Below are 24,438 nucleotides of genomic sequence, written 5' to 3' on the forward strand. Positions count from 1 at the left end.
CCTCCGCTCCCCTTTCTCTCGGCGGTGGGTCGGAGCCGCTGTCCCTGGCCTCGCATGTTTCCCTCTGGATTCCTGTTTTCAGTTTGATGCCCCTCTTGTAGATGCGCTCCGTTTGAACGCCTTTGAAGGGCCACAGTCGGGCGTGCGTGCTGTGGTGTTTAGTTGCCCCCAACATTTTTATTTTGAGGCGTTTCGAGGCTCCAACCCCGAACATGGCTGTTCAAGTTAGCGGATCGTCTGGGCCGATTGCCCGGCTAGAGGGCCGTGAATTCGAATACATGATGAAGAAGCGCTCGGTGACCATCGGCCGGAACTCCTCTCAGGGCTCCGTGGACGTCAGCATGGGCCACTCGAGCTTCATCTCGCGGCGGCACCTGGAGATATTCACGGCCAGCGACGACGGCACCGGCAGCGGGGACTTCTACCTGAGGTGTCTGGGTAAAAACGGGGTGTTTGTGGACGGAGTGTTCCTAAGACGGGGCGCCCCTCCTCTGCAGCTACCACGAATGTAAGTTCACCCTCCAGCACCGCCACCCATCGGGGGCAACGGGGGCAGTAGCCGGAGCACCCGGACAGCTGAAGTTAACATTTAACAACACTAGGTTTACATTTGCGAGCAAGGGTCGAGAGCACCACGTGTTTAGCATGTTAGCAAGAAGTCCGCATCCTGTTTCCTAAAGCCCTTCTCTTTGTTGACATTCCTGTTAGCAACGTTTTCACGAGCCTGCTGCCGTCATTCCACGCACATTCCACAGTCCACCCGTGGGTCAGCTCAGCCTTTCTCTGCCCCCGCTGCGCTTATATTGGAGCTAGTTGATGTTTATGCGCCTCTTATTGAAAATGGTGCTATTTTGCACATTTCCATTCAGAAATGTGCTGCCATGATGCAGTAAAATCGCCACTCTGCGGTGTTTTCCCACTGTGGGTTGTGTGTATTAATTGTGAATGAATCTCTTCTCGACCCCTGAACGTAAACAAACCAGCCGGTCTCCGCCCTGCGCTGCACAATTTGCACAAGCCGTGACCTCCAGTCCACTAAATCAGATCCCAGAGCTCCTTTCTCCGCGTAGTAAACACACCTGAACGCATCACGGTTGCACTTAAACTCCACTTTGCGCTTCAAGAGCGACTTTACCGATAAAACATGCGGTAGAATCTGAACAGTCTGAGATCTCAGGAAACTGGTTCCTGTCACTTTCCCAGTCGACTGAATCTCATATTATCCTCATAAATGTTTCTAGTTTAAACTGAGAAGAAAAATAATAAATGTGTAAGATTTTATTTACTAGATATCTAATATGGCGACAAAACAACAACAAACAGAAATCTGCTCAGCTTTTGCAATAATGTTTCACCATAATATAGAATGAGGAAATATCTTGTACAAATGTTGACTGTTAGTGTGAGAGCAACAGTTAAAAAATCCTGCTTTAAAGTTACAGTTCACTACGGCTCAATTAATACAAATTCAAATATGGGTTTTTAAGGTTTTTCTTGGTTTTTAAGTAAACAAATATTTTTCAGTTTCTGAAATTTATTTGGTTTCATTTTATTTTGAAACACAAACTGTAAAGTTCAGAACTGACCGGAGGTTTGTTTTGGGATGAATGGATTAAACATTACAACTGCTTGAAAACAGGCAGCATAGATATATGTATATATATATATAGATATTAAACAGAATCATGTTTGACAATAAAACATGATTAAACCCTGAGATGTGATAATCCAGAGTTTCTGCTCTGGCAGCTGCGTTTGGACTCGGACCTGTTCTGAACGTTTTGGACTCGCCTCTCTTTCTCTGCATCATGAACCTTCATCCTCCCAAACAGCTGGAAGTTTCCTCTGCTTGGTTCTGGTGTCACTTTTTAAAGTTTCCCTACAGAACGTGGCGTTACATTCTTGGTTCCCAACATAAACATTCTGCATGTGTTCAGGTTGAAGTGACTCTGTTTTCGTTCATTAATCCCCTAATAGTTTAGTATTTTCACCTATTATGACTTGTTAAAATGTTAATAAGCTCTTTTTAATTTTGTGCAGATTTTATATCAAACCATTTTCCATAATTATGGTCCCAAGCTTCATTTGATCCAGTCGTTTCTTCTGCAATCTAACTGATTAAACCAGAATAAGTCAGCGCCCCCTGGTGGTAGATGTGATTTATCAAATGTTAGAAAAGCCGATGGTGATAATGTTCGTAAATTTTTAAGTTTATCAGTTGTGATTTATGCCCATTTTCTCCTGAGTATTTTGGTTTAAGTCGTTAATGTTCAGTGTGAGAAACTGGCTAATTATTAAAAATGCAAGTTTGTAACACTTGTGTTACGTTAGCTTTCCATTATCGCTCCAAACTGTCTTCTGCAGTAGGAAAATTGTACGATATATTCACAATACATCGTTCAGCATTATTGGTGTCATAAAACCACATTTTCTTAGAATAAAAACTAAAGATCGTAAGATGTCAGATCGGGAACAAAATGTCCGGTAAGTGGTGCGTGGTCGGTTTGTTTATTTCTGACTTGCTGTTGAACTCATTCCTGCCAGTAGAAGATGTAAAAAAAAATTCTTTAAAAAATCACAGTTATAGAAAGTTACATAATTTCATGGTTTTTCTTTTAGTTTTGGTTTTTAATCCAAACTAAATGCAAACTATTTATTTGTTTTATGACCAACATCTCAGTCACATTATCCCTATTGGTTTCATTTTCAGCTTTTATTTTATTTAATCACCTCCACACACACATTCTCTCTCTCTCTCTTTCTCTCCTGGGAACTTTATCCAATTATCCCGAATGATTAAAAACGGAAAAATCTGGAATCTTGAAGGACAGAAATGGTTGTGAATCCAGATTAAAAATCTAAGTAAACTAAAGACATGAAAGGAAAATGTAAAAACGTGCATCTGATATAATATGTGAAAAACATTTCACATTAAGGCCTGAAAATATTATCAACCATTTTAATGTAGCTAAAATGACAAATTGAGTGAAATAAAACATTTTTAAGTTGTTTGTAGAATTGCAGTCATGGCAACAACATGGCTCTGACTTTTTTTATTACTATTTTTTTAATTTTTGTTCATAAAAAATTTTCGTTGAGGTTTTGTATGCTGGGACAATTCCTCTCTGTGATTTTTTAGGTGTTTTTGCTCTTATTGTTCTCCATATTCCCAGATGGGGGTTTAAAGATTAGTGGCAAAAGCAAAGGAGGTGGATTAGCAGAGCTAGCTAACAACTGATGGTTTCCTCCTGGATGTTTCTGTGGAATGTCGTCTCTGCTGCTTTCATATGGCTGTCAGCAGGTCACACAGCAGCAGTCTTCAGTCAGAGGCCTCTTTAGGTCCTTTGCAAGACTGACTGCTACCTGAGGTTCTTCTCTCTGAAGATACTTTAAGGCTGTGAGTTGCACCAGTTTCTTTTGGGATAAGTATTTTTTAATAGATGGGAAGTTTTAAGGTGTTTTTATGTCTCTTTCTGTTTGCAGTAGCTCTGTGCAGCAGAAGCTCCATCGCAGCCCAACATGTTTCTGTCGCTTTGTTTTGGTTGCAAACGAGTCGATTTTTATTTGTTCATCTGAGTATTTTCAGCGTTTGCCGCGTCCCTCACGCTGCCGGCGTTGTTTACATTTTGTTGAGACAGATTTGTTGGAATCTGGTTGCAGCTTTTCACAGCAGCGCCTGCAGTGTAAACAACCTGGCAGCTCCTGCCAGCGCTGCTCAGACTTTGCACACCGCTCGCTCTCTCTCATTGCGCAATCTCCCAACATGAATCCATTTTCTTGCGCTGAGAAAACAGCGACTTGTTTTGACTTGATGCAGTTTCCGTCCTGGGTGAATGTTTTCCTGAAACCTTGAAGGAGTTTACAGTTTTCTGCTTCTCTAACACACACACACACACACACACACACACACACACACACCCAGGTCCTCGAGTTGGAGGTAAAATAAGTGACTTTAGATGAGTTTATCTCTGTGGAGCTCTGAGTGGTTTGTGTTGAGGAAGCAGATTGGCAGCGTGAGGGAGCCGCGGCTGCTGGTGTTGCTGGGATTCCTCTGCGGTGATGTCAGTGGATCCAGCAGGGAGGAACGGCCCTTTCCCGCTCCCTGCTGCCTCGCGGCCCGAGCCGCCGCTCTTCCTCCCTGCCTGTCCTCTTTGTTTACATTCTGCTCTGCGCCGGGTGGGGGTGAAATTCAAGTGAAAGCTTTCAGTTGAACAAGCTTTGTTTGTTGCCGTCCTCGCGGCTTAGCAGCGTAGCAACTGTGTTTTCTTTCTCCTTTTTCCAGTTTGTGCCTCATTGTTGCTGTGGGAGAGAAATGGGGTAATAAAGAGGGATCTGTGACGGCACACAGGGTGGGGGGCTCAATCACACCCTGACCTCTGCTTTGATTCTGCTCCAGATCCAGAGTTTTCTAAGCATTAAAGCTTCTGTTTTATTGAAATAAACAGGTTTTTTCTCTTGGTTTTGTTTCAGTTTCCAGAGCAAATATCTGAAATAAGAGAAAACTAACTTCTCAGCAAGATACAGGAGCTTGTTTTAACTAAATAATTCCTTAATATTGATAAAAAGTTTTAGTTCCACTGGCAGATTATTTCACTAAAAATATGGGGAAAATATCTTATTTAGTGAAATAATCTTTCAGTGGAACTAGAACCTTTTTATCAGTATTAATGAATTATTCTCTTAAAAAGCTCATACTTCTTGTGAAAAGTTATTTGTAAGTTAGTTTTGTCTTATTTCGATTGTACTAAGATGTTTGCACTAGAAACTAGACCAAAACTACTTAGTAAGATTTTGTGTTTTTACAGTGTAAAGTTACTTTCTGTGATTTCAACAGGACAGCAGCAGTTTAAATCATGTTTTATTGAAAACATTTCTTATCAGAGATAAATCCCGGTTCCATAATTCCTGTTAAAAATATTCCTTTCTGTTTTTCCACTGATGATCGACCGATACTCGCAGGAGAAACCGATTTTATCTGAAAATCAGAGACGTTGTCGCTGTATTTGGTGACTTTTCCGACCAAATGAATCGGCATCAGCAGGTGTGTTTTATTGAAGACCTGTGATTGGCCATAAAACTGCAGTCAGTGCAGCAGTAAAGTTTTAGGGCTGAAATCATTAATCGATTTTTAGTTATCAATTCATCATTAACTGGAGCATAAAGATTCAAAAAGGCCATTTTGCTGAAAGAACAACATATACAGAGCAATAATAAAGCCAAAACTATGAAAATTCCAACATTTAGCATTTTAGATTTTAAAAAAACTATTTTTCGGTAAATATGTTTTTCCCATAACTCATCAAGTGTCAGTTTCACCTTTACCTGATTCAAATTCTGTAACAAATATCTCGTATTAAGTACCTTTTGCTGTCCAATTATTAATAAAAAATAACAGATTAGTAGATGGTTTTTATTTAGCTGCAGAAGCATCAAGCGTTTATTAAAATGTTTTTTTGCATTTTAGGATTAAAAAAATGTTTTTTTTCTTATTCACAAAACTAAAAGAACTTTTTGCTTATTTGCATCTTTTATTAAACTTAAGTGATTAAGTAAAAATTAGCAGCATGTCAGAGTTTTTATTAAATTAATTGATTACTAAAATAGTCGTTAGTTGCAGCCCTACAGTTCTAAAAAAAAAAATGATTTCATATGTGATAAATGATCACAGGGCGGATTTATCGTTGCACAACCTTAAGAGACAAACTGGACAGTTTGACCTGTTTTTACATCAGAAACTCTAAAAACGGTCAAATAAATGTAAAGTTCACCACCATGATCCGTCTGACTTTAAAACGGTTTTAAGTTTAAACATCCATCCGTTTCTGTTTTTCCTTCCGTGTTGTGCCGCCATGTGAAGCTGAGTATTTCCAGTATGTTTTATGAACTGCGGTGACATGAGGAAGCTGTCAGGTTATTGATGTATATTTAGATTTCATAGAGCGCTGACAGTCTCTGGATGAGTCTGATGTTATTTTTACAGCCTCGGCTCCTCCTGAGGCGCTTCAGGATCCTGGGAGACGCAGCACAGCCAGTTCAGACGAAGGTAGCTAACGCTAGCCAATGCTAACGCTAGCCAATGCTAACGCTAGCCAATGCTAGCTCTGTGAGAACCTGGTGCAGGAAACTGAAAGTATGTTTTAGCTCCTTTTGTCATGAAAGGAGATAAAACATGTTGAACAATGGATATTCTGCATTTGGGAAGGAAGAAATGTCCTAAAATATGAGCTATGAGTAAATTAGACGGTTTGCAGCTGTAATAGTTTTATTGGTGGCAACATGGGCAGTTACCCAGGGCAGCAAGAGAGAAAAGGGAGGAAGGCGGCTGTGGCAGCAGCTGAATTTTTATGTATTTATTTATTGCGCGCTGCGTCCCCATGGCAACAGATCCTACATGTTTTTTCGTTTATTTAGAAGATTCCTCATTTGCGAAAGCATAAGTTAAAATTCTGAGAAAAATCATAGAATTCCAGGAATTCTAAGAATTTTCTTAAAACAGAATTTTCCTAATTAGTCTTTGGACTAATTTTAGTCGTAGGACTAAAACGAGAAACTAATTTTAGTCCTGGGATTCTTTGGGAATCCCTGATGTTTTACTGGCCTAGTCAAAGTTCTGGTTTCCATCAGTGGGCGGATTCTAGCTACTTTGACTTATAGGAAACTTTTAATTGAGCATTAAAGGTAACAAACATAAAGTAAAGAAGAGCTTCAGGTCGGGGTAAAATGAAAAGCTTGTCCCCGGTTCTGTCCTGGTTCGTTTTATTTATTATTATTTTACTCTGTTTTTGTTTTAACAGCATGAAAAAGTTTAGATGTATTTAAAAATCTCTATATTTTTGATCAGGATCCTTTTGCTCCCTGCTGGGTAGAGGCAACATTTTCTTTAAATTCTCAAACTGAATCCAGTTTTTATGTTTTATTTTTAGTTCGTCAGCCATTTAAAACACTTTACAGCCCAGATTTTTCTTTTTCTCCACTGACGTGTCGATGAGGCGCCTTCAGGCTGACTTTCTCTGTTTTCTACGTCGTTTTCTGATTTTTCTGCAGGTGCACGTTCAGGTTTCCCAGCACCAACATTAAGATCAACTTCACGGCGCTGTCCAGCGGGAAGAAGGCCAAGCGAGAGGCGCCAGAGTCCCCAGTGAAACCAGTACAGCCTCAGATCTCCCCACTTACCATCAACATTCCAGACAACATCGCTCACCTGATGAGCCCGCTGCCGTCTCCCACCGGCACCATCAGGTACCCACAAAAAGATCCACCTGCAAAACCATCCGTCAAAGGTTAAAGGTCGGAGGAAACCAGCAGGTTGTTAAAACGCAGCTCCTCCAGAGCCGCCGCTCTGGTAAACATAAACATTCGGTATCCATGGATCCATCAAAAAGACACTATACGGAGCTCTGGTAGTGCCAAAACAAGCTTGTATTTTTTTGAGTAAAATTTGCTGAAATTATTTTCAAAAAATCCACTGAAATTCGAGTCAAATATAACAATTTCTAACTGGATAAAGAATATTGGTATTTTAAAAAATACAAGCAATTTTAGCCATTAGAACAAGTTTATCAATCAGTCAAGTTTATTTGTGTAAAACATTTCAGCAGCAAGACGTTTGAAATGCTAAACATCATAAAACACAAAAATACAAAGCAATAAAAAACACCATACAGCCAAAAGTTTAGAAACCAATAACATTCTGATGAGTGACATCATCAATATCATCAATACAATATCAATATCAATACACGTCAAATATGTTGGTCCACGTTTCATTCATGATGATTCAAAAGCAGCTCCGAACAGGACGCTTTTATTCTGAAGGGACTCGGTGTTTCCTTCTATTACACTTATTTACATATAATTAGTTAATTACAGTTAATTAGTTAATTACTGTTAATTAGTTAATTACTTATTTACACATAATTAGTTATTTACAGTTAATTAGTTAATTACTGTTAATTAGTTAATTACACTTATTTACACATAATTAGTTATTTACAGTTAATTAGTTATTTACGGTTATTTTTGCTAATTATGAAGCAAATAATGCTGAGTCTTTCTGTCTGGCCAAACATGACAGAACTTTTATTGACAGTTAGTTAATGAGAATAAATAGTAAAGTGCAATATTTTCAGAAATATTGTAGTTTTTTGCTGCTCTGAACCTTGGTGGCCTGTGATGATGGAATCATGTTTCCATTTCATCCGTTTCCATCCCGTTGCTCCTGAAGTCGTTGCCGTGTTGCCAGTCAGGCCGATTTGCGTCGCCGCGGCCAGATGAGCTCGTTTGAAGCAAACGTTACGTTTTAAGCTCCGGATCCAGTCGTTTAGTCCTGATTTGGTTGAACAACATGAAACTCATGGTGTTGGTGTGTTTGTTCCTGGCAGCGCTGCTAACTCCTGCCCCTCCAGCCCCCGGGGGGCGGGCTCCTCGGGCTACAGGATGGGGGGCCGCATGGTCAGCTCCGTGGAGCTGCAGCTCATCAACGACAACTCGCAGCCCGAGAACGACAAAGAGGCCTCCGGAGGGGACAGCCCCAAGGTCAGCAGGGTCCTGAAAACACAGCGCAGAAAGTTACTAATCACACTGGCAGCATTTCATACCGGGGGGACAAAGTGCGGCCCGTGGGCCATTTCTGGCCCGGGGACTGATTTTGTGCGGTCCCCGACTGCAATCCAAGAATGATACAAATTTTATCACAGACATTATTTCCTTACAGTGGAAACTGTTCATTATAACACAAAGTATTTGATTTTTTAAACCACGAGACTTTTACTGAACAGCCAACTTTGCTGAACCCAAATCAGCTTTTTATAATTTACTGAACTTGGCTAAATATAGCAAACATATCCTGTTCTCAAACTCAGATAAATTTGTTCAATTGAGCAAAAAAAATTGAGAACTAGACAACAAACGTGCAAAATCTGTGTTTTTATTTGTACTCTTTGGTATTTTACTGGCAGTTTTTGGTGTTTTTAATCAAACTTAGTTGTATTTCTTGTTTTCTGATTAGTTGTGAAGCATTTGATCCGCTGAGGTTGCAGTAAATGTGCCGTTTCCTGTGCTGCTCTCTGCAGGACGACTCCAAGCCGCCGTACTCCTATGCACAGCTGATTGTCCAGGCCATAACGCTGGCGCAGGACAAGCAGCTCACACTAAACGGAATCTACAATCACATCACCAAGAACTACCCGTACTACAGGACCGCCGACAAGGGCTGGCAGGTGAGTCCCACCGCAGCCCGCTGCTTCTCCTCTTCCTCCTCTTCCTCTTCCTCCTGTCACCGCTTGTCTCGCTGCAGAACTCGATCCGTCACAACCTGTCGCTGAACCGATACTTCATCAAAGTGGCGCGGTCGCAGGAAGAGCCGGGGAAAGGTTCGTTCTGGAGGATAGACCCGTCGTCGGAGGCCAAGCTCATCGAGCAGGCCTTCAGGAAACGACGGCCCCGCGGGGTCCCCTGCTTCCGGACCCCACATGGACCCCTCTCCTCCAGGTCGGCCCCAAAGATGGACGACTCACACAGCGGCACCGCACACAAACCTGAGCTTATTTTAGATAAAGGAAACATGAAGCTGCTCAGATCAGATTGAAACTTCTGGGTCAAAATGAAGCATTTAGAAATTACAACATTAACAGTTATTAGCAATCGATTATTCTATTGATTTTTCTGCTGATTAATCAAATCAGCAAACAAAAAAACCATCAAGTTCTACAGAAACTACTTAATCGTGTTTGGAGTTTTACTCATACTTAAAAAATAACATTTAATAATAAATGGATTTAACAATCCATTTAATTCCTACTAAAATGAAAAACCTGCATATTGAACCTCCAGTTCAGCTCTGATGTGTTTTAGTGATTAAATCCTTAAACACTTTAAACAAGAATTAAGATTTAAGCAACAAATAGTTTCATCTCAGGCCATTAATCAGCTGCAGCTGCTGCACATTTCCTGCAGCCTGGCTAATGACCAGCAGGGGGCGATTATCGCATTGCAGCAGGATATTTTCTTCTTTCCTCTCTTCTCAGGGAAAGTTTAACTTTTGTGTTTATGTCTCATTTTTACTTTATTCCAGTTCTAACCAAACATGAGGACAATACTAAACATTGTGTTCATTTCGCTGTCTGACCTGCAGGAGCGCTCCAGCGTCCCCCAATCACTCCGGGGTGCTCTCCGCTCACTCCAGCGGGGTGCAGACCCCGGACAGTCTGTCCCGGGAGGGCTCCCCGGTGCCCCTGGAGCCGGACACGCCCTCCGCGCCCCCCCCAGTTCCCACCGCCGCCGTCCAGCCCAAACTGGCGGTCATCCAGGAAGCACGCTTTGCACAAAACACACCAGGTGCCACATCGTCATTCTTCTTCTTCTTCTTCCCTTCCAGACTGCAGCTCTGTTGCTAACCTGTCCCCCCTCTGGTCCAGGCTCCGCAGTCAGCAGCCAGCCGGTCCTCATAGCGGTCCAGCGCCAGTTACCTCAGACCATCAAGCCAGTGACTTACACCATGGCGTCCCCAGTGAGCACCAGCAGCTCCCAGCCCGCCGTCCAGACCGTCCACGTCCTGCAACAGATCCCAGCCGGCTCCACCGTCATCGCCCAGCAGGCCGCCATCATCAAGAGCGAACCGCAGGAGAACGGGGAGCACACGGAGGTCAAAGGTGAGGCCCAGAAGCAGGAGGAGAACCTTTCAGGAAGGAGCTCTGGTCCTTTTTGGGGGGCGGAGCTTATCGATGGTTAGCGGGGAAACGTTTCTGATTGGCTGAATTCTTCCAGGGTTTAAACACTGTGTATTTAGGCCTGTTGTTATGGTAACAAGTTTTGCTGGGTCATTAATTGTCCCTGAAATAATTACAATAAATTATAATAGTCACTTTGAGACCATTGTTAACTAATAGCATAAAAATGGCACAGCAATCAAATACATCTCTGTAAACAACAATTCAAAATATACGAATCGTCAGAATGGATGAAGCTTATTTTAATTTACTATGTGACTAATTAATTATTGCATCAGGCTTATTGATTGGTGATTAATAGATAATATCTGCTTCCTCTCCGTCCAGTGAAAGTGGAGACGGTTCCCAGCATCGGTTCTTTGGGCGCCTCCAGTCGCATCATCCAGAGCTCCCAGTCGGCGGCGCTGCAGACGGTCACCATCGTGCAGCAGGCGCCGGTGGGTCAGCACCAGCTGCCCATCAAGGCCATCACCCAGAACGGCACCCACGGCCTGACCACCGCCCTGCAGGCGCCCTCCAGCTCAGGTGAGACGCCAGGTAGCCGCTAGCTGCTAGCCGCTAGCTGCCGCTAACTCTGCTGTCCTCTGCAGTCCCGGCCGCCGCCAGCCCCCTCCACCTGCTGGCCACCCACGCCTCCGCCTTGCTCCCCACCAAGCGGCAGAACGGAGACCAGCTGGCGGGGGAGCAGCCGGACGCCAAGCGAGGGAAACCCGAGGAGGAAACGCCCGCCGTCGCCGTGGAGACGGACTCGCCAGCAGCCGGAGAGCAACCAAACTAGCCGTCTGGACGCCGCGCCGCAGAGCTCCGCCCCGCCCACCGTCTCTCTCTCTCTCTCATCCCGTCGTTTGTTTCGTTTCTCCTCCCGCCGCTGACGACCGAGGTGCCAAACGGAGAACCCCCCCTCACGCCCGCCGCCGCTTTAAAAACTGGAACAAAGAAACTCAAAGTTTCCGTGTGAGCCGTGACCGAAGCCTTAGCAACAACGAGCCGACCTTTGACCTCCGGCTCGGGCTGGACGCCGCCTTTCTGTCGCATCTACCTCAGAGCAGATCGGAGCCTCCAGCAGCCAGCAGGACCCCCTCAGACCCCCCCACCCCGACGTGACCAACCAGGCGGCTCGTTTCTCCGTTTTTATCGGTCGAATCCAGACAAAGTCATAAGGGATCAACTTGGAGCCAATCTTTAATTCCTGGCAGCTAGCCGCTCATTACTGACCCTGTTAATCGCAGCTGTACGTAGAAATTCAGTATTCTGTGGTTCAACATGTGGAGCATAGCAGTTTTTTAATGTATTTACACTTAACTAGAGACGTAACAAACTAAAGGAAGCAGAGACATTTCAGAAACTAAGTTAGAGGACTTTTTACGTGAACTTTTTCTGTTTGGTGAAAACGCTGTAACAGTTTTTGGTAAACCCTCTTCTGTCCCCCCTCCCCTACATGTTGCTTACGATCCGGCTTCGTTGCTCGGCCCGCGCAGATCTGCGTGTGCAGCTCCGGGCGCCGACCCTGCATGAATCCGACGACAGAGAAGTCAGAGAGAGGCCAGAGCTGCACTTGATTTAAATTTCTCTTCCTGCTCCTCTTCTTCTTCTTCTGTTTCCATCACACACACACACACACACACACACACACACACACACACACACACACACACACCCTCATGGTCCCTCCAGGCTGTGTTGATGTTGTGGTGTTGGCAGACCCCCTCACCCCTCACACATTCATTTGCTTATTACGTATTTTGCTCTGTTCAGGCGACCTGGCGAGTCTGTTTCTGATTGTACACGTTCCAAACAATAGTAAGAAAAGAAATTGATGTTTGTTCTGCTTCAGTGGAGAAATGCTTTTTTAAAATAAATTAATTTAAAGTCCTTAAAATCTTTTTGTTTTGAACTTTTTTCATGTTGAAATTAATTTTTGGGGTAGTTCTCCAGTCATCCTGAAGAGGGCAGTGTAGGCTAGTTTTCAACATTGTTCGACTAAATCTGGTAAAAAGTTAAATATTGACAGGTGCAAAATTTAACTTTGTGATTACAGAATCTTTATTTAAATACATGGACATCAAATAAACAAAATAAAACAACATAAATTAGATTTAGAATCATGAGTGGACATACAAACATTAACTTTTAAACATAAATGTATTTATTTACTTATTTAACTCTAATTTCTTTATACTTTGAGCAATTTTGTACTGTTAAATGTTGCTGCTAACAGAATTTCATTGTCTTGCCTTTGCATTAGATGACAAAGTTCTCTAAATAAATTCCAGTTTTATTGACAACTTTAATACTGAAAGTGAACAGAAACAAAATTAAGCTACTCTGGAAACTTAATTTTTTAAAAAAAGCTTCTAAATAAGTGTACATATGTAATGTAAATTATTCACACTCTTAGATTTAAATTCAAAATACGTTTTCAACCAGTCCTGCCTTGTCCTGTCTGGAAGCTGAGGTTGGAGTTGGAGATTATTGTGATGTTTTTTTACGTCCAAATCTGGAAATCTGCGGTAAAATTGAGCAGAGCAAATAATGCAAATCAGACATAAAAAACAGATCAGATAAACAAATTTACTCACATTTTTCACGATTAAAGGAGCTAAATTTCAACTTGTTTTCTATGATGTGTGAATTACTGATTTACTAGCATGAAAATGTTATTAAAATATGTGACTTGAAAGGGCTGCACACTAGTGCAGTTGGTAGCACTGTTGCCTTGCAGCAAGAAGGTCCTGGATTTGATTTGGTTCTTTCTGCATGGAGTTTGCATGTTCTCATGTGTGGGTTCTCTCTGAGTGCTCCGGCTTCCTCCCACAATCCAAAAACATGACTGTCAGGTTAATTGGTCTTTATAAATTCTCCTTAGGTATGGATGTGTGTGTGCATGGTGTCTGAGAGGCACCGGCAGCCCATGACCCACTAGGGACAAGGGTGTAAGAAGATGGATGTGACCTGAAAAGTAAAAACAAAATTGTAAATATATTCTAATGTATATTTTAGAAACCCTCGTCAGACCTGCAATAATTTCTTTTTCACTTTGCTTCACTGAAATATTGTATTTTATTTAAAAGTAAAAATTTCTGAACGTTTATGTGATCCCTTATCATTCCAGTAGGGGGCAGCACTCAGAGGGTCCGTGTGGGAATTATTAGAAGAAGAAACCGTCTGCAAACCCGCCATGTGAATTAAGGAGTTGTTTAGCTTCCTAATAAATTAATTACAGAACTTTTGACAGCTATTAGAGATTATTATTAAAAACATTTATTTAAACTCATCTGAAATTAGATGCGTATTTCTACTTGCTTTGTTGTTAAGTCAGACGCCGAGCCGAAGCTAAAATGTTAAGCTAACGCCAGTTGGTCCGGGGTTTTGGTGAAAAAGGAGTCAGAAAATGGAGGAAATGGTGGTGGAATTAAACTCTGGGGAACCGTCTGCGCCCGGATCAGACCAGGGGGTCGCCAAAGCCTGGGAATCGGTCACTGCAGCTTTGGTGAGTGGAACCGAACCCCGGTTTGGTGCAGTTAAACAGAGATTGAAGAGCATTTTCAGAACTCTATTCAAATATCTGATTATTTAAGACTTCCCCCCATAGCTTAAGATTATTAACAGTTAGTCTCCAAACTCATTGTTTATCTGGTCAAATAAAATGTTCGGCCGAATTCGGCTGATATTTGGTAGTTTGTTTATGTTTGCTTGCATATTTTATAGGCTGATTACAGATCATTTCAAAGTAATGTGTTGTGATATGGCTCTGGAACAAATTAAAGGGAAGCAACGCATGGGATAACTTAAAATTAGATTTATTTAACAGAAATAACTGGCTAAAGAAAGAAAGAGAGGCAAGGAGACAGAAGTAATGGGCGGAATAAGAGAGAGAATAAAGCTGATGGATCTGACGTCACACTGTCCAGCTGCTTCCATTTCCAATCAGCACCAATTAGAAGCTGTGAAACAGAGTAGAGACCCAGAGGAAAGACTTTGGGCCGTTACAAATGCAAGAAAATATGATTTTATTTCAGTAATTCAGTTAAAAACGGGAAACTTTCATACTCTGATATCCTCAAGTAGGACAAGAAACAAAAGGTCATTAATTGCTAAAGAAGAGGCTGTTCAGAGTGTTGTATTCCAGTATGTTAATGGAAAGTTCAGCAGAAGGAAAAAGTGTGGTTGAAAAAATACACAAGCACCAGAGATACATGCAGTCTTAGAGTTTAGAAGATATTCTCAATGTTTGTTCATGTGAACATAGAATGAGCAGAAACTGGTGTGAAATTCTGTTTCCTGAGAAATTGGGAATCAAATATTTCAGGTGTTTAAAATAATTAGAAGTGGGAGCAGATCCGATGGGTTCTGATGGGGTTTTGTCTCTGTAGGTTTCTCCAGGCAGCTCTCTGTCAGAGCAGGACCGTCTGAACCTGGCGCTGCTCTGCTCTCATGGTTTGGGTCGGCTGCTGGGCGTCTGGCTGCTGGAGTCCCTGCAGGTGCGCCTGTCGTCCTCGGTGGTTCCGGAGTTCTGGTCCGGACTGGAGCAGCCGCAGGACCAACTGGAGGAACGGGACCGGGCCGGAGTTCTTCTCTCCGCTTTCCAGACGTTGCTGGACCGGCTGGATCCGTTCCTGAGTTAGTAGAGCAACACAAACCTCCTGGACCTGGAAGTCTATTGGCTGCTGTAAGCCAGCGGTGACCAAACTGTGGCTCAGGGGCCGCTTGTGGCCCACAGACTGATTTTTTTTTTTTTTTGCCCCAAACTGCAGCTTGTTTTGTTTATTATTCTTCGTGTTTTTAATCAGGGAAAAACTGTCACAACATTTTTCTCTTACAATTTACCTTTTTACAAACAATTTGTTATAATAAGTAGAACGTTTAAACAAACTTTTACTGAATCGGCAACTTTCCTGCACCAAAATCGGCTTTTATTTTGTATTAAACTTGGCTAAATATAGCGATCCAAGTCCTGTCTTTATGACTGAGAATTAATTTGTTCAGTCAAGCCTAAAATAATTAGAAAACTGAAACCTTTCTTTTAATTTAGTAAAGTGCAAAATTCTTTTCATGTGAATTTTGCTAATTTATTCAGTTTTGGTTTAATTGCTGGACTGACTGTGTTGTTCTTCCAGGATGTTGCTTTTCTTTGAGTCTGTTTTCTCCAGCTAACGGTGAATTGATTACTAAATTAGTTTAATTGTGATTAATTGATTAATTGTGTGGCCTGTGGTCTCGTTCAGGTGGGTTGGAGCAGCTGGGGGCGTGGCAGGCTGAGGGCCGCTGCGGCCTGTCGGGGCCGGGCCCTGGGGCCCTCCAGGACCGGGCCTTCACCACCATCCGGGCCTTGCTGCTCTTCTCGCCGCCCACCGTCCTGCAGCAGCGGGTGCTGGAGTTTTACAGCCGGACCTTCTCCGTCTACATGAGCCGGGAGGGCGGGGAGGACGGCCCCGAGGTCCTCGAGGGTCCCGACGGGGGGGCGTGTCCGGGCTGCAGGGCCCCGGCGCTGCACTGCTGGTGCCCGGAGGCCCTGCAGCGGCTGCAGCAGCTCAGCCTCGCCCTGTGAGCCGCCGCCGGGGGTTCTGGGTAAGGGGCGTGGGCGGCGGCGGGTGTGTGACGCGGTGGTTCTGTGTGGCTGCAGGTCCCGGCTGCAGCTGCTGGAGTGGGTCAGCGCCGAGGCCGTCACCGCCATCCTGCACCGCCTCATCGAGCAGCGCATGGAGCAGCACTGCCGCGGCGAGTACGAGCGCTCCTTCCTGCTGGACTTCCAGGAGGTCAGGCGCTTCCTTCACAAAATGGCCGCTAACGCCGCTCTGTTTTCAGCCGTTTGACCCGGGTTAGCAGGTCAGAACGGGTTTCTCTGAGCTGCCTTTAAACGCAACATGAATGTTGCGTTTAAACCGTAGCTGTGTTTAAATTTTCTTCTAATTTTGAGACAACAGAAGTTCACAATTGTGGTGTTTCCATTAAATAAGAAATTAATTTAAACGTGAATAAGCTTGTTGACATGAAAAGTCATTAGAATCAACAGATTTAAACAGTTAAATGAGATATATTCATAATTCAGCTATGGTGGCGCTAGCGCTCATCATCTACCAGCCAATCAGAGGAGGCATCCTCAGGTGTTGGAGCAACAAGCCCCGCCTACTGGGGTGCAGCTACATATGCAGAGTTTGGGTTAAATATTTGACATGAGAGTTATGGATTTAACAAATTGTAATGAAACAAAAACATTATTCTCCAACCACTTCCTGTCGTCTCCTTTGTCGTCTCCACCAGTAGTAACATCCGGCTGTTTATCACTTTACTGATACGATGTGAAAAACGTTACAATTTTTACAATTCCATTACAATTTTGTGAAATAAATCTATTCCGATGCAGATGAAAAATCAACTCGTGCAAAAACATTTTAGTGAAATTGGTGAGTTTTCTTTAAAGAAATTTCTTTTCATAATTTCAAAGTTCACCATTCTGTAGTGAATGGAAACGCGTGATGCTGCTGCTGCTGCTGTCATGACAGCAAAACACAAAACTTTCCTAATCTGAACAGAATTACTCAGCATTTTCTACGTCACTGTTTACATCGTTATTGTTTTTTGTATTAATAAACTTGATTATTTTATTTGAAAGGTTACGTCGATGTGTTGAATTTAAAGCCGGTCTGTCGCTCTGTGTCTGGACCTGTCTCTGGTGGAGCAGTGGTTGGAGCTGGTTCTGGGTTGGCTGGGGAAGGTGTTCGCCACAGAGGGGGGCGGAGCTGCGCCGGTCCCCATGGATCCCAGCGTTCCCAGTACTCCCAGCGCCTGCGGCAGCCCGGTTCTGAAGCAGTGGCGGTGCCACATGCACCAGTTCTTCTGCAGGATCTACGTCAACATGAGGATCGAGGAACTGTTCAGCATCATCAGAGGTGAGAACGAAGCGACTTCATACTAATCCGTTCATCCCCACCAGCCTGTTCAGTCCGCTTTAATAAAACTCCAGTCCGTTTGTCTAGAAAGTCCAGTTCTGGTGTGAATGGTAATCGACCTCTGACCTCTGGTCCTCTCAGTCTGGGTTCAGTTGAAGTGAACTCTTTTTCAGTTTGAATAGATATGTGAACACCAAGCGGACCGGAGACTGTGCCAGAAGCAGGAAGTGGACTACAGCGCAGGGCATTCTGGGTACAAACACAAAAAGCTAACCTGTTAGCCTAGCGCTAGCAGCAATAAAACGGCTCCTGGTCTTTAGCCAAAGACTAAAGAGAAAAATCTGACGCCTCCATCTTGTTTCCATCTGGTGAAGAAGGAAGTTGCTCTCAGTGTCTTCAGAGGTTTTTGTGTCGTTTCCTTCAGTGGTTCTTGGTGCAGCGCCCCCACAGGCCAGGAGGGGAACAGGTTGGTTTGGGTCAGAACCACAGCAGGAGGTGGAGCAGGTGATGGAGTTCTGGTCACTAATTGAACTGATTCTACTGGACTATCAGGAGGGAAAACTGCATAAAAGTAGTTTTTGTTTTTCATTTTGTTCTTATTTCTAAGCACATTTTTCCTTTTGTTCCCAGATTTCCCAGAATCCAAACCTGCCATTGAGGATCTGAAGTTTTGTCTGGAGCGAACCAACCAGCGCCAGCAGCTCCTCACTTCGCTCAAATCGGCCTTCGAGAGCCGTCTGCTGCACCCAGGTGTCAGGTCTAAATACCTATTAAACAAACACAGGAAAGACAAGAGAGTTAGATTCTTTGTTTCTCGCGAGGAGAGCAGACAGAGATGTGCTTTCAGTTACAAATCTCCAACCGCTCTGAAACACATACAATTTACCTAACACAGGTCAGAGTTCACCTGCTGGATGTTTCACCTCAGTAATCAGCTTTATAAAACCTGCAGCACCGGTTTCCATGACAACACCTGCTCCTCCTGCAGGTGTTCACACGTCCGACATCCTCACCGTTTACATCTCGGCCATCAAAGCTCTGCGGGAACTGGACCCGTCCATGGTGATCCTGCAGGTGGCGTGCCAGCCCATCCGGAAGTACCTGCGGTGAGTCCGGCCGCTGGTCCGGTTCAGACGGCTCGGAACGGCGGGAAAATGAGCCAGAGGCAACGGCGTTCTGGTTGAGGAATCAGAATTTCAGCATAAACATTATTTACAACAGTTTTTACAAACATCATTTTAATCTTTACTTTGCAAAAACAAACAGAAATAATTTTTTTTGCAGCTTGGAGCTGCAGGCGCTGCTGATTGATTTTAGACGCTCGTTTAGATCAGTGTCTTATAAAATAAATGTTTCCACCAAGTCTAACTACTGCTGATGCGAGGAGCGGCCATATTGAAACACCTTAAAAGTCATAACTGGGGCAGTTAGTCGCTCCCAGTTTCCCAGTGGGAATTCCAGTTTATTTTATTTTCCAGTTTCAAGTGCAACTGGAACACAGCATGAATCCAGCTCTAATCCTCAGTAAAAACAAGATTTATCACTTTTATTTGGGAAAATGTTTTTAAATATGCTTTATAAATAAATTGGATTTCAGTTCTTAACAGGAAGATTTTAAAATAATTTTGCACATTTGAAAATATTCAGAGAAAATGAGCCATAAACTCATTGAAAATGTTTTAGATTTTTTATGGAATAAACTGAACAGATTCAGAGATGAAGCATCTGAACCAAAACACAAAGGTTACTTTAAATTTCCAACTTTGTTTTAGTTTTATTTCTGTTTTGATTTGGAAAATTTAAAAAGATTTTTTACCTTGGATTTTAAAAAAGGAGTAAAAATTATATATCTGTTACCAATATGCCAACCCAAAATGCAAACATGTGATAACTTATTTCTTTTTAAAAATGGGAATTTTTTGTCTTTTTGTTAGGAGTGTTTATTTCTTGGACATTAAAAATTGTTTTGTTTTTCACTAGTAATTTTTCTCAAGTCATGAGAAAGTCATATTAACATCAATCCTGAGCATAAACAGTTTTTTTGCTCCAGAACTCGGGAGGACACGGTGCGGCAGATCGTCGCCGGGTTGACGGGCGACGCCGAGGCCTGCTCCGACCTGGCCTCCGAGCTCTCCAGAGGTGACCCCGTGACCCTGGAGATGCAGGACAGCGACGACGAGGGCAACGACCCCGAGGACTGGGCTCCGGATCCCACCGACGCCGTTCCCGGTCAGTGAATGTCAGTGTTGTAGTCAAGACCACCAAACCCGAGACCAAGACAAGACCGAGACCAAATGCGGTCGAGGCAAGACCGAGACCATCAAAAAATGGTCTTGAGACCAAGACCGGTCTCGAGTTCTACGACACCGGTGAACGGCAGGGGAACCGGGCGGGTTTCACTGAGTTCTGCTTCCACGTTTCTCAGATAAACTGGGCTCCAAGCGGCGCTCGTCCGACATCATCAGCCTGCTGGTCAGCATCTACGGCAGCAAGGAAATCTTCATCGACGAGTACAGAACCGTTCTGGCCGACCGACTGCTGCACCAGCTCAACTACAACACGGCCAGGTGGGCCCGGCAGAACCGAAACGGAACCGACAGGGCAGCAGATTTTAACAAGAACAAACTTGGCACAGATGCTGCCAGGGGTTTGAAATTTTGGAGGAAAAAAAAGCTTCAGGATGGCAGAAATTATATTTACTGAAATTATTTAGATTTTTTTTTAAGATGCCTAACATGACTGAAATGGAAAATTTATTTTTGCACTAAAATAGCCGACATATTTTGAACCACATAAATATAGAAACATATTTCTTCTTCATCTTGTATTTCCTTTTTCTGCTGGACATGTTTCAAAATGGCTGCCACTTTTATGATGGACAATAGATGTTTGCATTAAAATTGGTAGTATTATTAGAGAGGACAGCTAACCAAAAGTTAGGTTCACTAACCACTAATTCACTAAACAAGATTCTTAACTGCTAAACATAAAAAAACAATTGTGGAAGCTAATGCTAACTGCTACACAAAATATAGAGAAAGCTAACACCAAGCTTCTAAAGCAAAGCACTATGAAATGCTTTGTTGCTGAAAATGTGCTATAAAAATAAAATTGCCTTCTAAACACAAACTAGCAGAAGCTAATTCTAACCTGCTGCACTCATGAAGAATTAGCAGAAGCAAAAGCTGAACTGTTAAACATAAAAAAGGTGGAAACAATTACTAAACCTTTTTCCAAAAATTTAGCAGAAGCTAACAATAAAACGCTAAACAGTTTTAAAAATAGCGTTAACCACAAAATACAACATTAACCTGTAAACAAAAAAAATCTACAAAAGCTAATCCTAAACTGCTAAACACAAAAAATAGTGGAAACTATTGCTAAACATTTTCCAAAAATGTATCAGAAGCTAACAATAAAACGCTACGCAATTAAAAAAATTACATTAAACTAACCCTACACTGCTGAACACATTAAAAGTTATTGGAAGCTAACGCCAATTACACGCTAAACACGCAAGAAAATTAGCAGAAGCTATCGCTAACCATTTTCTCCTGCCAGTTGTCGACTAGCAAACAGCAAAATCCCAAGTTTCTGATCTTCCTGCATATTATTACTTTAAAGTTAAATATGATGACCAAGGTGAAAAATTATACATAAAGTTCATCCTAGTCATGAAAATTGGAAACATTTTCAGGCAATAGCATGTTTAACAGGCTTCAAAATGGCAGCCATTTTGAAAATGGCTGCCATTTGGAAATTTAAATGGCTGACGGGAAAAATGGGAAACACACAGCCTGACTGGTTCTGACAGTAAAACTTGGTGCTTGGACTAGAGCTGCGTTTCCTCTCTGACCTTTGACCTGTCGTTCCTCTTCAGGGAGATTCGTAACGTGGAGCTGCTGAAGCTGCGCTTCGGAGAGTCTCACATGCACTACTGCGAAGTCATGCTGAAGGTCAGCCCCTCGTTTATTCACCGACGCTCCCTGAATGCCTCACCGTGGTTTAACGTGTCTGTCGCTGTGCAGGACATGGCCGACTCTCGCAGGATCAACAGCCACATCCGCGAGGAAGAGTCGAAGCTGAGCGAGGAAGAGCAGCCGCCGCTGGCGCTGTCCGCCATCGTCCTGTCGTCGGAGTTCTGGCCCACGCTGAAGGAGGAGAAGCTGGAGCTGCCGGCCGCCGTGTGCCACGCCATGGAGGCGTACACACGGCGCTATGAGAAGCTCAAGGTGAACCGTCCGGCGGTTTAACCTGACTGTTAGCTTCCTGATGGTTAGCTTCCTGACGCTGTGGTTGTTCCAGGCCATGCGGACGCTGAGCTGGAAGCCTCACCTGGGCTCCGTCACTCTGGACCTGGAGCTGGAGGACCGGACCCTCACCAACCTCACCGTGTCGCCCTTCCACGCCGCCATCATCCTGCACTTCCAGGAGAAAAGTATGAGCTCTGGGTTTAGACTCAGGTTTGGCTTCATAAAGTGAAAGTCTCAGGTTCATTTTCCTTCAGATGGATTAGATCAAAAAAGATTCATGTGTTGCAAAGGCCTAGTCAAAGTTTAGGCCTAAATCAGATAATTTGTGACAAGAAAAAACTGATGGCAGCTCAGATTGGATGGAGAACGTGAGGTTTCAGCAGAATGTAGTTCTAAGGGGGGCTGAATATAGGTGCAGGTCACACTTTTCAGATTTTATGCATACTTTTTGTTAGCTGAAGCCTTAAACATGATCAGGTATGGAAGGGGTGTGAATACTTTTGCTAGTTTGAAAATGAAAGTCTTTTTTTTTTTCTGCATTTTAAATTCTGATGCTGATCCAAACCGATCAGGTGATTCCTTTGTGTCTCCTCTTCCTCCTCGTCTTCCTCCTGCCTGTCCTTTAACCTGGCAGGCTCGTGGACCCTGGAGGAGCTGAGCGTGAAGCTGGGGGCCCCCAAGGAGCTGCTGCACAGGAAGCTGGCGCTGTGGCAGCAGCAGGGCGTCCTGCGGGAGGAGGCGGCCGGCCGCTACGTCGTCATGGAGACGGGCGCCACACGCGACAGGCTGGACCGCGGCGTGATGCTGATCGACAGCGACGAGGAGCGCGACTCCAACACCACCACCCAGTCTGAGCAGAGGGAGGAGAAGCTGCAGGTCTGCAGTCACTTCCTGCTTCCTCCCAAACGCAGAGGGAGTTTTAAAAGTCAAAGAAAGAGCAAAGAAAGAGCTAAGAAAGAGCTAGCACAGAAATAGATAAATAATATTTAAACTGCTGTCAATGAAGGTGGACATCAACTGAGCTGAACGCCAGGAAAATCCACCTGCAGTACCACAGTTCAACCTAAAGAGGGCAGCACTGAGACACATTTAGGCCAAATAACAGAACTGAACAAAGTGACACAAAAATATGATGCTGCACTTAAAGGTGCAGCATCATATTATCCACGTCGTGTTTTAATGTTTTTCCCTCATCAGATACAAACCTGGAGTTTTATTTTGGATTCTTTCATGTTTGAGAAATCTTTCATCTCCATGGCAACCATTCAGCTGCAAAACGCCTGGGTGGACGTAGCCCCGCCTTCAAGGTGGAGCTCCTCCCCCACTCAGCTCCTATTAGCTATCCAATTAGCAGAGAACTACTGGAACTGAGCTGCTGCTCAGAGCAACGCTGGTAAAAACGTTGTAATAAAGGAACCATGTGGGAATAAATTCAAAATAACGTAGGTGTAAAGTAATGAAATTATAAGATTAGTTATGTTATTATGAGAATAAAATAAAGATGTTAAGAGAATAAAGTCATAAGCAGCATCAGTTCTGTGTAACTAAACGACCTTTGACCCTGTTTGTTCCCACAGCTGTTCTGGGCCTACATCCAGGCCATGCTCACCAACCTGGACAGCATGACGCTGGAGCGCATCCACACCATGCTGCGCATGTTCGTCGCCACGGGACCCGTTGTCACGGAGATGGACGTCAATGAGCTGGAGGCCTTTCTGCAGAGGAAAGTCAGGGAGCATCAGCTGATCGTTTCCACTGGCATCTACAGACTGCCCAAGACCAGCTGAGGAGGACGGGGCGTTCAGGGGAAACGGGAACGTACAGGACTGAGGAGGATGGGGCGTTCAGGGGAAACGGGAACGTACAGGACTGAGGAGGATGGGGCGTTCAGGGGAAACGGGAATGTACAGGACTAAGGAGGATGGGGCGTTCAGGAGAAACGGGAACGTACAGGACTGAGGAGGATGGGGCGTTCAAGGGAAACGGGAACGTACAGGACTGAGGAGGATGGGGCGTTCAAGGGAAACGGGAACGTACAGGACTGAGGAGGGTGGGGCGTTCAGGGGAAACGGGAACGTACAGGACTGAAGAAAAACACCTGCCTCCTGACTGCTACAGATAAAAACCACTGAATGAAGTTTTCAGCGTTTTGCTTCAGGAAATTAAAATGTTTAAGATGTCTTTTTTTTTCATTTGCATTTCTAAGTTTTTATTGAAATTTCAAAATGCTAAGATCTTATGAATATCTGATAAAAAAAACAGAAGCTAATTTAAGATCTCTAACTCATCTGGAGATAAAATTACAGCTCGATATTTCTAGATCAGTTTTATTATTTACTTTCTAGATATCTGCAATTTAATTTGCACTAATTGAATCAATAAATCTTATTTAAAAATAAAGTCTTTAATTGGACTTATGACTATTCAGAACATAAACAAGATCCCAAATTTAGGTTATAACTTATAATTTAATTAAAATCTGAAATATCTTTCAGTCATTAATTAATTAGATATGTTGAGTTAAAGTTCCATGCAACTTATTGGTAAATCTGTCATTTGGTCCTAATT

The 24,438-nt window shown here is 43.4% G+C and overlaps 2 protein-coding genes across 3 annotated transcripts; both read left to right on the top strand.

The window, feature by feature from the left end:
- Window positions 1-11,601, top strand: LOC102218968 (forkhead box protein K2-like). Its single transcript, XM_005803199.3, has 9 exons — window positions 1-508; window positions 7,045-7,239; window positions 8,382-8,535; window positions 9,072-9,218; window positions 9,296-9,489; window positions 10,133-10,335; window positions 10,416-10,649; window positions 11,055-11,252; window positions 11,318-11,601. The coding sequence occupies exons 1-9, from the start codon at window positions 213-215 to the stop codon at window positions 11,503-11,505; spliced, it is 1,809 nt and encodes a 602-aa protein (XP_005803256.1). The 5' UTR covers window positions 1-212; the 3' UTR covers window positions 11,506-11,601.
- A 2,272-nt stretch (window positions 11,602-13,873) lies between these two features.
- On the top strand, window positions 13,874-24,051 carry anapc2 (anaphase promoting complex subunit 2). 2 transcript variants are annotated; one of them, XM_023349057.1, is made up of 15 exons: window positions 13,874-14,217; window positions 15,101-15,347; window positions 15,953-16,271; window positions 16,351-16,483; window positions 17,410-17,617; window positions 18,248-18,367; window positions 18,606-18,723; window positions 19,668-19,846; window positions 20,043-20,184; window positions 21,498-21,573; window positions 21,646-21,849; window positions 21,923-22,055; window positions 22,505-22,746; window positions 23,448-23,694; window positions 23,738-24,051. In XM_023349057.1, the coding sequence occupies exons 1-14, from the start codon at window positions 14,119-14,121 to the stop codon at window positions 23,655-23,657; spliced, it is 2,430 nt and encodes an 809-aa protein (XP_023204825.1). In that variant the 5' UTR covers window positions 13,874-14,118; the 3' UTR covers window positions 23,658-23,694; window positions 23,738-24,051. The 2 variants fall into 2 exon arrangements, with proteins under 2 accessions (XP_023204825.1, XP_023204824.1); XM_023349056.1 differs by having other exon boundaries at window positions 23,448-24,051.
- The last annotated feature ends 387 nt before the right edge of the window (window positions 24,052-24,438 follow it).

This window comes from Xiphophorus maculatus, chromosome 16 (assembly GCF_002775205.1).
Source record: "Xiphophorus maculatus strain JP 163 A chromosome 16, X_maculatus-5.0-male, whole genome shotgun sequence".
In the NCBI taxonomy this organism is placed as follows: Eukaryota; Metazoa; Chordata; class Actinopteri; order Cyprinodontiformes; family Poeciliidae; genus Xiphophorus; species Xiphophorus maculatus.

Bases quoted from the DNA above. Each gene is read 5' to 3' on its own strand.
- LOC102218968 (XM_005803199.3), top strand. From the start codon at position 213: ATGGCTGTTCAAGTTAGCGGATCGTCTGGGCCGATTGCCCGGCTAGAG. The intron at 9,219-9,295 runs GTGAGTCCCACC...GTCTCGCTGCAG, and splicing joins CCGCCGACAAGGGCTGGCAG to AACTCGATCCGTCACAACCT. The intron at 11,253-11,317 runs GTGAGACGCCAG...TGTCCTCTGCAG, and splicing joins GCAGGCGCCCTCCAGCTCAG to TCCCGGCCGCCGCCAGCCCC.
- anapc2 (XM_023349056.1), top strand. From the start codon at position 14,119: ATGGAGGAAATGGTGGTGGAATTAAACTCTGGGGAACCGTCTGCGCCC. The intron at 19,847-20,042 runs GTCAGTGAATGT...CACGTTTCTCAG, and splicing joins TCCCACCGACGCCGTTCCCG to ATAAACTGGGCTCCAAGCGG. The intron at 21,574-21,645 runs GTCAGCCCCTCG...GTCGCTGTGCAG, and splicing joins ACTGCGAAGTCATGCTGAAG to GACATGGCCGACTCTCGCAG.